The 12,712-nt window shown below is 39.6% G+C and overlaps 1 protein-coding gene across 16 annotated transcripts in view; it reads left to right on the top strand.

Annotated features, from left to right (window-relative positions):
• Positions 1 to 12,712, top strand: part of GPHN (gephyrin) — a 439,201-nt gene that overhangs the window by 166,868 nt on the left and 259,621 nt on the right. For all 16 annotated transcript variants that reach the window (XM_036310162.1, XM_036310186.1, XM_036310177.1 and 13 more), the window contains one exon: positions 7,828 to 7,885. In XM_036310162.1, coding sequence (XP_036166055.1) covers positions 7,828 to 7,885 — 58 coding nt within the window. Of the gene's footprint in view, positions 1 to 7,827; positions 7,886 to 12,712 lie in introns of those variants that run through there.

Here is a 12,712-nt window from a genome sequence, read left to right on the forward strand (position 1 = left end):
AGTCTGGGTGAGGGGCTGAGGGCTGTTTTCAGGCTGGCGGGTGACTGAAGCTCCCAACTGCTCCTTTTTTCTTTTTTCTTTTTTTTTAATTCTGGGCCAGCTTTAGCTCTGGCTCCAGCTCTGAGGCCTCTGCTGCTGAAAGCAGGTATCTGGTTTGTTTGGGTTCTATAATTGAAACACTATATTAACTCCAGCTCTGAGATCCCAGCTGGCTGAAAGCAGGTTTGTGGGGTTTTGTTTAGGTTCTGTATTTGTAACAATGTTTCAAACTGCAAGCTCAGAGGCCGGCAAGGCAGGCGGGGAACATTGGAGTCCTCCGTCACTGAAGCAAGCAAGCCTCATGTTAGCTTCAAGCTGCCTGGCTGCCGGCCGCCATCTTGGCTGGCAGTTAATTTTCATATCGCCCTGATTAGCCAATGGGAAGGGTAGTGCACGTACAGCTAATTACCATGTTTCTCTCTTATTAGATAGGATTATGAAAGTTAAATGAGAAAACACATGTAAAGCCTGATGTAATGCTTAACATATAGTAAATGTTCAATATACTACTAATGATAGTATTGCTGCTATTATTATTATGTAATATATATATATATACACACACACACACACCAGAGGCCTGGTGCACAGATTCGTGTGCCAGTGGGGTTCCTCAGCGTGGCCTGTGGGAATCGGCTGGAACTAGCAGTCCCAACACTGTCTGCCACTCCTGCCTACTGCTCCTGCTCATCCCGGCCCTGCTGCACCTGCCGCTGCCTCTCGGTAGGCTCGCTGCTGCTCTGTTGTGGTCTCAGGGCTGGTAGGTTCGCTGCTGCTCCGCTGTGGTCTCCAGGATGCGGCAGCCAGCTGTGAGCTTTGCATCTGGAACCTGTCAGTCAGCTGAGTGGTGCTCCTACTGTGGGAGCGCACTGTCCACCAGGGGGCAGCTCCTGCGTTGAGCATCTGCCCCCTATTTGTCAGTGTGTGTCATAGTTACCACTCTACCAGTCAACTGGTAGCTTAGGCTTTTATATATATAGATATTGACTACAGTCAAATAGAACTCTGCCTCAAGTGTTTTCTTGTACAATGAGGACAGTGTGTTGTAATGGAAAGAACATGAGATTTGGAATGAGTCTGCTTGGGTGCAGGAAGTATGGAATACTGATACTATGTTAATTTTATAGGTATTTTAAAACAAGCTGTGTATCATAATACCGTGAAAATAGAAATGTCATTTTCAGAAATTGGTTGAAAGGTTAAAATTAATAGTTGGTAGAGTTACTATTAATTTGATTGTAGTCAGGAAATAGAAAAAAAAAGATGGGTTGAAGTAAGTTTATGCTTGATTTTTAAAAATGCTCATGACTAAGTTTTCTTTAATTGCTTTTAGATTTTTTCTTTTTATTGGATTTTTTCCTGGTGTTTCTGTCAGCTTTAATCTCCTTTCTCATTCCTTTGTTTAGTATAATACAGATGCCATCCAATTTTCCTTTGTTTTTAGACACTTGACCATATGGTTATCCTACTATTTCCTACTATTTTGTCAATATACTATTCACATGCATAATGTTTATATGTCATATGTCCATATTAATCCATTAGGAATATGTTAAATCATATATTTTACCTGCCTTTTTATTAGTTTTTACATTTTTTATCCTTATCTGAGGATATGTTCTTAATTTGAGAGAGAGAGAAATATCAATGTGCAAGAAAAACATGGATTGGTTACATCAGTAGGCTCTTCAACAGGGGATTGAACCTATACCTCTTTGGTATATGGGATGATGCTCCAACCAACGGATCCACCTAGACAGGCTTACCTGCCTTAAAAAAAAATTTTTTTTGATTTGTTGAATTTATTGGGGTGACATCCTATATAATAAAAGAGAAACTTGTAAATTGACCATCCCTTTGCTATACTCACCAGCCAATCAGGGTGGATATGCAAATTAACCTACAAAGATGGTGGGTTAATTCATACACAGGCGCCAAGCGGAGAGCAGAAGCTGGAGAGCCGGCAGCTTGGGGGTTGTGGCTCCCTCAGTCGCTGGGCAGAGAGCAGAGCAGGAGAGCAGGAGGCTTGGGAGGCCATGGCTCCCTGGGTCGCTCCCAGCACAGGGAGCACCAGGAATTCTGGGAATAGTAGTTCTGATGACAGCCCCAGGACCGGAAGCAGAAGCCCAGAGCACGGGGAGCACCAGAAATGCTGGGAATCGTAGTTCTGGTAGCAGATGGAACTCCTAGACACTAGAGCAGTGGTTCTCAACCTTTTTAATGTCGCAACCCTTTAATACAGTTCCTCATGTTGTGATGACCCCCAATTTCATTGTTACAAATTGAACATAATTAAAGCATAGTGATTATTCACAAAAACAATATGTAATTATATATGTGTTTTCTGATGGTCTTAGGCGACCCCTGTGAAAGGGTCATTCGACCCCCAGGTTGAGAACCGCTGAACTAGAGCAAAGTGAGCCTGGAGCAAGTTACTGTTGCAGTAGGGGATGGAGGGAAAGCAAAGGTGAGAGACATAAGTAAAATCAGAGTGTCTAGGAAAAATTAAAGGGAAGATATCCTAAAACTTCCAGGAAATCTCCACCAATGAAGCAAAGAAAAAACAAAATGCCTCTATTATTCTGTGAGCAACAAACTAAACTGGGTTGGGGGTCTCAGACAATTGGTTCATATGATTGCAAAGACAGACAGAAACTCCCAGATTGGAGAGGGTGCAGGTCGGGCTGAGGGACCACCCTCACCACCCTCTCCGTGCACAAATCTTCGTGCACCGGGCCCTAGTTGGTTAATAAAATTGTATAGCTTTCAGCTATACAATTTTATAATACATCATCTGTATATTGTATTGTGTGTTCACCACCCCAAGTCATGTCTCTTTCCATCACCATTTATCTCTCCTTTACCCTCTTCTACCTCCTCCATCCCCCTTACCTGCCTTTTTAACAGTTGAAACCATCATCACTGGTTTAAAGCTGATGTAGGAATACTAAATTGGAAGCTTACCTTCCCGAGGTTGGGATTTCAGGAAAGGCAGTATTTGAGCTAGTGTTAGTCAACATTAATCAAAGGAAAAATAAGTTCTTTGTTGAAGTAGAATTAAAGTTTATTATAGCAACTTTGTTTTTATCTTTTCTTCTACAATTAAAATGTTATCACCATGGCATCTTTAAATCATTATTGTAACAAATTGAAACTATTTCTGTAATCTCTGACATTTATGAATAGGCATTAGACTGCTTATAATATAATTGTCTATTTTTCGATAGGGGCTTTAAAAATTATGAAGTAATTTAAAAATATTAACTTATAGTGGATTATATTACAGATATTTGTGTGCTCAATTTGCTTCTTTACAAGACTATAATTTCTTTGCATCCTTATTCTCTGGGTTGTCTCTATTACATAATATAAATTGAGTGAATAAAATGATGAACTCATTTTTGGCAAGGCTATAAATTGAAGTCTTAGAATATTCAGTAGTGTTTTTGCTCTAATGTCTTACTGATACCCTAACAATTTCAACTACTCATTGAATAGCTTTAATAATTAACAATGAAAACGTATTTTAAATGGCTACTTTAAACCTGCTACAGAGTTATGTAATTTTTCATTTTATTAACATATAGTGCTGCTCTAGTTATTTTATTATGGTCTTATTTAGTATGTCACTTATGTACCTTATATAATATGAATTAAGTTAAATTTCATTACTGTTTTCATCATTCAATCTTGACACTTTAGGAAATTTCAAATAAAGATCTAAACACTAACTACATCAGACTAAAAAGTTCTTGCCTAGCAAAGAAAATCACCAACAAAATGAAAATACAATCCACTGAATGGGGGAACATATTTGCCAATACATCTGACAAGTGGATAATATCCAAAATTCAAACAATTCAATTAATAGATGGGCAAAGAACCTGAATAGACATTTCTCCAAAAGGGACATACGGATGGCCAATAGACATATGAAAAGATGCTCAACGTCACTAATCATCAAAGAAATGCAAATTAAAACCACAATGAGATTTCATTTCACACCTCTCAGAATAGCTAACATCAGTAATTCAAAAAACAAATGTTAGCTAGAATGTAGAGAAGAGGGAATGCAAGTTGGTGCAGTCACTGTGGAAGGCAGTATGGAGTTACCTTAAAAAATTAAAGACGGAACTGCCAAAAGTTCTTTTATTTTTTTTTTAGGTTTGCCCAATTTAGCTAGAAAATTCCTTTTATTCTCAGATTTTTTTTTAAATTTAAATTTAAATTCTTTATTGTTTAAAGTATTACGTAAGTCTCCTTTTTCCCCCAGCCATCCCCAACCCCCAGTACATGCTTTCAGCCCCCTCTCCCATGTCTGTGCCCATTGGTTATGCTCATATGCATGCATACAAGTCTTTTGGTTGATCTTTTACCCCTTTGCCCTCTGCCTTCCCTCTTAGGTTAGACAGTTTGTTTGATGCTTCTGTGTTTCTGGTTCTATCTTTGTTCATCAGTTTATGTTGTTCATTATATTCCACAAGTGAGTGAGATCATGTAATATTTATCTTTCTCTGACTGGCTTATTTCGCTTAGCATAATGCCCTCCAGTTCCATCCAGGCTGTTGCAAATGGTAAGAATTCCTTTTTTACAGCAGCTTAGCATTCCACTGTATAGATGTACCATAGATCTCTAATCCACTCATCTGCTGATGGGCACTTATGCTGTTTCCAATTCTTAGCTATGGTGAATTGTGCTACTATAAACATAGGGGTGCATATATCCTTTCTGTTTCTTGGGATATATTCCTAGAAGTGGGACTGGATCAAATGGAAGTTTAACTTTTAATTTTTTGAAGAAATGCCATACTGTTTTCCACAGTGGCTGCACCAGTCTGCATACCCACCAGCAGTTCAAGAGGGTTCCTTTTTCTCCACATCTTTTCCATCACTTGTCATTTGTTGATTTGTTGATGATAGCCATTCTGACAGGTGTGAGATTGTACCTCATTGTTGTTGTGATTTGCATCTCTCGGATGATTAGTGGCTTTGAGCATGTTTTCCTTTGTCTCTTTACCTTCTGTATGTCTTCTTCCAAAAAGTGTCTATTTAGCTCCTTTGCCCATTTTTTGATTGGATTGTTTATCTTCCTTTTGTTAAGTTGTATGAGTTCCCTATAAATTTTGGAGATTAAACCCTTATCGAAGATAACATTGGCAAATATGTTCTCCTATGTAGTGGGCTTTCTTGTTTTGTTGATGGTTTCTTTTGCTGTGCAGAAGCTTTTTATTTTGATGTAGTCCCATTTATTTATTTTCTCCTTGGTTTTCATTGCCCCAGGAGCTGTATTTAGTAAAGATATTGCTATGGCAAATGTCTGCTATTTTGCTGCCTATGGCTTCTGAAACTAAAAGTTCATTTAAAATTAAAAATGGACTGCCTTATGACCCAGCAATTCCATTTCTGGGAATTTATCCAAAGAAACCCAAGACACTAATTCAAAAAAATGTATGCACTCCTGTGTTCATTGCAGGATTATTTACAATCACCAATATTTGGAAACAGCCCAAGTGTCCATCAGAGATGAGTGGATAAAAAAGAAGTGGTACATTTATACAATGGAACTAGAGGCCCTGTGCACGAATTCGTGCATGGGTGGGGTCCCTTGGCTTGGCTGGCGATCAACACCTGCAGGGAGGAGGGACCCCTGGGAGGTTGGCTGGCCGGCCCCCCAATCAGGGCCTTCAGGAGGGCCGGCCGGTAAGGGGGAAGGATCGCGGGAGGTTGACTGGCCTGGGGGAGGGGCCGTGGGAGGTTGGCTGTGAAAGCACACTGACCACCAAGGGGCAGCTTCTGCTTTGACCATCTGCCCCCTGGTAGTCAGTGTGCATCATAGCGACTGGTCGACCATACATTCCAATTGTAACGGTTGTTAGGCTTTTATATACATAGACACTACTTGGCCATTAAAAAAGAAGGAAATCTTACCCTTTGCAACAGCATGGATGAACTGGAGAGCATTATTCTAAGTGAAATAAGCCAGTGAGAGAAAGACAAGTACCATATGATTAAACTCCTATGTGGACTCTAATGAACAAACAAGCAAAATAGTTACAGACTCATGGATAGAGAGCAGACTGACAGTTGGCATTGAGGGAACTTGGGGGAAGAGGAGGTATTGAGTAAAAAGGAAAAAAAAAAGTAAAACTCGTAGACACAGACAAGAGTGTGGTGATTGCTAGGGGGAAGAGGGTTGAGGTAGGTAGAGGAGGGCCTGGGGGGTAAATGGTGATGGATGAAGACTTGGCTTGGGATGGTGAACACACAATACAGTGTACAGATGATGTATTATAGAATTGTATATCTGAAACATGTATAATTTTGTTTAACCAGTGTCACCCAATAAATTTAAAAAAAAACAAAAAACATTATTTCAGTATGCGAAAAAAAATTATCTGAACACTAGTTCCATTAGCAAGGATAAATGGTAACATTAAAGAGTTTAAATGCAGAGCTTTCAATAAAAGATAATTTGGTTCAATTACTTTTTAGTGAAAACCAGAATATCATTTATTCATTTACATATGAGATAGGCGATATCGTCAAGTATCTAAAATACCTAAGTGTCTTATTTATGATACCTTTTTTATATTGAGTACTTATAAAGTCAAATAAACAATCATAAATTTTCTTTTTAAGCACTGAATTAGAACAGTGATAGGTAAGCACTGAATTAGAGCAGTGGTAGGAATTAAGAACCTAGAGCACCTCTCTATTAGAGATATGATAGTAGCACAATATTACCATATATGGAATTTAAAAATTTTAGTAGCACATTGTAAAAACTGAAAAGAAACAGATTAAGTTAATTTTAATAATATAGCTATTTAACTCAGTATATCCACAATGTTATTTTAGCCCATAATCAGTGTTTTTAAATTAACCTTTTTATACTAAGTATTTAAAATCTGCTATGTATTTTACACTTAATGTACATCTCAATTAGCATCTTTACTTACCAGCTACTTCAGTTACGTAAGAAAATTACTGAATATTTTTGTGTCTCAATTTCTCCATTTTTATAATGAAACATTATAATGGTTAAATTAGATAATATATACTATGCCTAGCAAATGGTATTACAGAAATCTTAGCTGCTTTCCAAAAATATTTCAAACAGATGAACACGATATTTAATGACATCACTGCCTCAAGGCAAAGATTATATCTTAAGCATTAAATTTGTAACTTTAAAACACTCATCTTTTTCCATTGGACAGTTCTGGGTATACATATCTCTCTGAATCCATGTTTAAACTATTTTTAAAAGAAGCAAAATTAATATTGGCTCATCAGTTGTGACAAATATTTTCACATTAATGCAAGATGTTAAAAGAAAACCGTGGTGTGAGAATCTGTGAAATAAATTTCTTTACTTTTCTGCTTATTTTCTCTGTAAACCTAAAACTACTGTAAAAATTAAGTCTGTTATAAAAACAAACAAACAAAAAAACCCAAACAAACACCATGTCTGTTACTGATTCTTGATATATTTCACTTGTGACAGAATCCATCAGTAAAAGTGGCAGTTTTAGTGTCATTAAAACCATCAATCAGAGATGTTTAGTTATGGTGAAAAGTCTGATTTAATGTTTCCTATTCCAGTAGTCATTCATTATCTACACTTTTTAACTAATATATGGAAAATTTAATCATAAAATGGTTGTTTTGCCTTCATGGTTATTGGGGTGGGCAATGGGCATTATTGGTGTCACTCTGATGTTAATAGTCCTGTTTTTTTTATACACTATTGCCAGTTTTGAGAATATTTTCTTTTCCTGATTTCAGGTTGGGTGGGACTATATCAGCATACAAGATAGTACCAGACGAAATAGAAGAAATCAAGGTACCGTATGGCGTTTTTCATCTCTACAAACAAAGACTTAGTATCTTGGTGGCAAGTGGGGGAAGAATTGCTTATTCTTTATGCTATTAAATCTTTGGATGTATTAGGACAACATTTTATTCCAAGTTATCCTATTTGAAATAATCCTATCTAATAAAAGAAACATGGTAATTGGCGTACGACCGCTACCCTTCCCATTGGCTAATAAGGGTGATATGCAAATTAACTGCCAGCCGAGATGGCGGCCGGCAGCCAGGCAGCTTAAACTGAACATGAGGCTTGCTTGCTTCAGTGACGGAGGACTCCAACGTTCCCCGCCTGCCTTGCTGGCCTCTGAGCCTGCAGTTTGAACATTGTAACAAATATAGAAGCTAAACAAAACCCCAGAAACCAGCTTTCAGTCGGCTGGGTTCTCAGAGCTGGAGTTGATACAGAGTTTCGATTATAGAACCGAAACAAACCGGATACCTTCTTTCAGCAGCAGAGGCCTCAGAGCTGGAGCCAGGCTAAAGCTGGCCCAGAATAAAAAAAAAGAAAAAAGAAAAAAGGAGCAGTTGGGAGCTTCAGTCACCCGCCAACCTGAAAACAGCCCTCAGCCCCTCACCCAGACTGGCCAGGCACCCCAGTGGGGACCCCCACCCTGAAGGGGGTGTGACCAGCTGCAAACAGCCATCATCCCCTCATCCAGGCTGGCCAGGCACCCCAGTGGGGACCCCCACCCTGATCCAGGACACCCTTCAGGGCAAACCAGCCAGCCCCCACCCATGCACCAGGCCCCTATTCTATATAGTAAAAGGGTAATATGCCTCCCAGCAACGGGATCAGCGGAGCCGTGAGGCCTCCCGGCACCGGGATCAGCATGACAGGGGGCAGCGCCCAAAACCCCTGATCGCCCTGTGGCTCTGTGTGTGACAGGGGGCGGGGCCACAACCTCCCTATCAGCCCTGCTCTGTTCCTGACAGGGGAAGGCGCCCCAACCCCCTGATTGGCCCTGCACTATGCCTGGTAGGGGGGAGCTCCCCAACCCCCTGATCACCCTGCGGCTCTGTGTGTGACAGGGTGCGGCGCCCCAACCCCCCCACCCCGCAGGCCCTACTCTGTGTGTGATGGGGTAGAGCCATAACCTCCCCATCGGCTCTGCCCTGAGTGTGACAGTGGCGGCGCCCCAACCCCCTGATCGGCCCTGCTCTGTGTGTGATAGAGGGCGGCGCCCCAACCCCCTGATCCGCCCTGCTCTGTGTGTGACATGGGGCGGTGCACCAACTCCCCTATAGGCCCTACTCTGTGAGTGACAGGGGGGAGCTCCTCAACCCCCTGATGGGCCCTACTCTGTGCGTGACAGGGGGCAGCGCCCCAACCCCCTGATTGGCCCTGCTCTGTGCGTGACGGGGTGGCGCCGCAACCTCCCCATCGACCCTGCCTTGAGCGTGACAGGGGGCGATGCTCCAACCCCCCAATAGGCCCTACCCTGAGCGTGACTGAGGGTGGCATCGCAACCTCCCAATCCTCCCTGCTCTGTGCATGACAGAGATCGGCGCCCCAACTCCCCAATCGGCCCTGCTCTGATCCCGACCAGGGGCTGCACCTAGGGATTGGGCCTGCCCTCTGCCACCCGGGAGCAGGCCTAAGCCAGCAGGTCATTATCTCCCGAGGGGTCCCAGACTGGGAGAGGGCACAGGCCGGGCTGAGGGACCCTCCCCCCCCCCCCCCCGAGTGCACAAATTTTTGTGCACCGGACCTCTAGTGTGTGTGTGTGTGTGTGTATATATATATATATATATATATATACACACACACACACACACTATTAATTTTAATATGTCAGGTGTTATGTGTAGTCAACATCAGGAATTAATGCCATGATTACATTCTATCATTTAAGAAATCAGGTGTCAGCAGACTTACTCAAACTTGATATAAATTCTCAAAATAGGTGGTTGGAAGGAACCTTTGGTCTAATCCAGATCTCTCATTTTTTTAAAAAGAGAAAACAGGAATAAAGGTGAACTTGCTAAAATTAATTGAGGTCCAGTAAGTACTTCCAAAAATATAATCAGAGGTTTAAAGGGTCAGAATAACATGAACATATTACTTCTTGAGATATATATTACAAACTGTAAAAACTTTAAGTAATCAATAAATGTATATGTAAATAATTAAGCAGCATTTATATAAAGGATACAGAGTTGAAATCCATCTCTCTAAATGGTGCTCTGTCTTTTTTACAATTATGATATGTTAAGTGATTAAGATAAACAGAGTGTCCTATGAAAGACCTAAGAGGTGCACTTCGCCATTTGTAAAAGATAATCAGCAATCTTTCCAAGAACTCAGCAAATTGGAGTTTTATACAGTTCCGTGTTCTGTGAAAGAATAAACATGAGATAATATGGCAACGGATCACAGGGTTAAAATAAAAACTGTTGAGATATAGAACTGGCAGTAGACCTTTATGCTATGTTAAGAAATTTAGATTTTATACTGAAAACTATGGGTTGCCATTATGTGATTTTAAGAAAGAAACGTAACCTGATTGGTAAATTTTTTAGGTTTTTCTGAGATGAGTGAGAAAAATAATCTCAATGAAAAGGAGGTTCCATCTATAATGAAGGAGACCAGGTTGCAGGATATAAGCACAAAGTGATTAAAACCTGAGCTAAAGAGGTAGCAGTAAGTCTGAAGAAAAAACTTAGATTCCAGAAATATTATATAAGTAGAATCAAAAAATACTTTATTAATTAGATGTTTAGGGGAAGATGGAAAAATTGAGTCAGGTTTCTGGCTTAGGAAATCTTAGGAGATCCAAGAAAAGAACTAAGTTTGAGAGGAAAGAGGATATGTTTTGACTTATTTAGTTCATCATTATATATCTGTCTCAGATAACCAAATATCCAGTAAGTGATTGGATAAGTCAGCCTGGAACCCAGAAAAAGATAATTGTATCTTTTGATTGATATTGGGGTTTGTCATTATGTAAGGCAGTTAAGGCCATGCTAATACATGCAATTCCCTAAAAAATGATTTTAAAACAATCTTTATTGTTGAAAGTATTACATATGCTTTCTTTTTCCCCCCATTGACGCTTTCTAGCCCACCCCTCACCTCCTGCCCCAGGTCTTCACCACCCTATTGTCTGTGTCCATGGGTTATACATATATATGCATACAAGTTCTTTGGTTGATCTCTTCCCACCTACCCACCCTTGTAGTCTCTCTGAGATTTGATAGTCTGTTCCATGCTCCCCGCAGCTGGCCCTCCCCCCGATTGCCCCCCTAACCTTGATTGGGGGTGGGGCCTGCCATCCAACCTCCCATGTCCCCTCACCCTGGCTGGCCCAGCCCAATTGGCCCAGATCAGGATGGGCTGGCTGGACCACCTGTGCACAAATTTGTGCACCTGCCTCTAGTGAAGTAATAATAGTGGACTGAAACCGTTGCCCTGGGGAAGGCCCATCCTAGAAACAGAGGATTAATATATTATTTTTTTAAGTTTCATTAAGTGCAAGAATTTTGCCTAATTTTTATAGTGACTTTCTCTAAAGGAGGAGTTCTTTCATTGTGTTTTTTAAAATATATTTTATTGATTTTTTACAGAGAGGAAGGGAGAGGGATAGAGAGTTAGAAGCATCAATGAGAGAGAGACATTGATCAGCTGCCTTCTGCACACCCCCTACTGGGGATGTGCCGTAACCAAGGTACATGCCCTTGACTGGAATCGAACCCGGGACCCTTCAGTCCATAGGCTAATGCTCTATCCACTGAGCCAAACCGGTCAGGGCCTTTCATTGTATTTTTTGAAATTCTAGAATTATAGAGTTATGTCTCAAGAGATTTTTTTTAAAAACATGATTAATGGATGACATGTGATATGTGATTTTTCCCATCAATTACTAGTTTTATATCTCAGGTATCTTCAGAGAGTTTGAGGCCTGAGGCATAAAAAATATAAAATTGATTCTTTTGTTCGAAAGTGTTAGAAGAAAAACTATTATAAATTATTTTACCAACATATGTTGGCACCATTTGCATTTTCAGCTGAAATCAGATAGTAAAATCTTTTTGCTTTGATTGGAGGAAATGGGAAACATATGTTTGTAATGTTCATTTTAGTTGGATAATATCTGAGTAATTTTAAATTATTTAAATGTGCAATTGAATTTATATTTGAACTATACTGTCTGTAATATACCATATATAAAGATATATGTATGTAAAGTTTTACTATTAAAAAGGTATGATTGATTGATGAAACATAATTCAATTTTTGTCAGATATAGTAATCTTTCACAATGTTTCTGGTACCAGAAATCATTTAGTTCATACATAGTTTGACTTAAGCATACATTTATTTATTGCAAAAAATCATCTCATAGTGAATGGATGCTAGGCCAAAGGCTTAAAGGATAAAGAGTGCCTATCTTCCTGGCCCAATCACAATAATCTCTTCCACCTAATATCTTTGCTTTTATTTAGATTTACCACTCGTGCACACACATTCCTAAATATTATAATTTATTTGTGCTTCTGCTTGCATTTTATATAAAGTGAATTACATTGTATGTAAACTTTTGTGCTTTCTTCTTTTGCTCAACACTGAGATTCATCCATGTCATTGTCAATAGCTAAGTTTCTTTCTTCTTCTTTTATTTTGGCCATAATATACCTCATTGTGTCACAAATTATTGAAAACTACCACTGATGGACATTCAGCTTATTTCCATTTACAGTTATTATGAAAAATTATGTTATAAAACTCTTATATAGCATCCTGTATAAGAGTTTCTCTAAGGTATATACTAAAGAAAGGAATTTCTGTTTTTTTAAGTAA

Source organism: Myotis myotis, unplaced genomic scaffold (genome assembly GCF_014108235.1).
Source record: "Myotis myotis isolate mMyoMyo1 unplaced genomic scaffold, mMyoMyo1.p scaffold_m19_p_1, whole genome shotgun sequence".
Taxonomy (NCBI): domain Eukaryota; kingdom Metazoa; phylum Chordata; class Mammalia; order Chiroptera; family Vespertilionidae; genus Myotis; species Myotis myotis.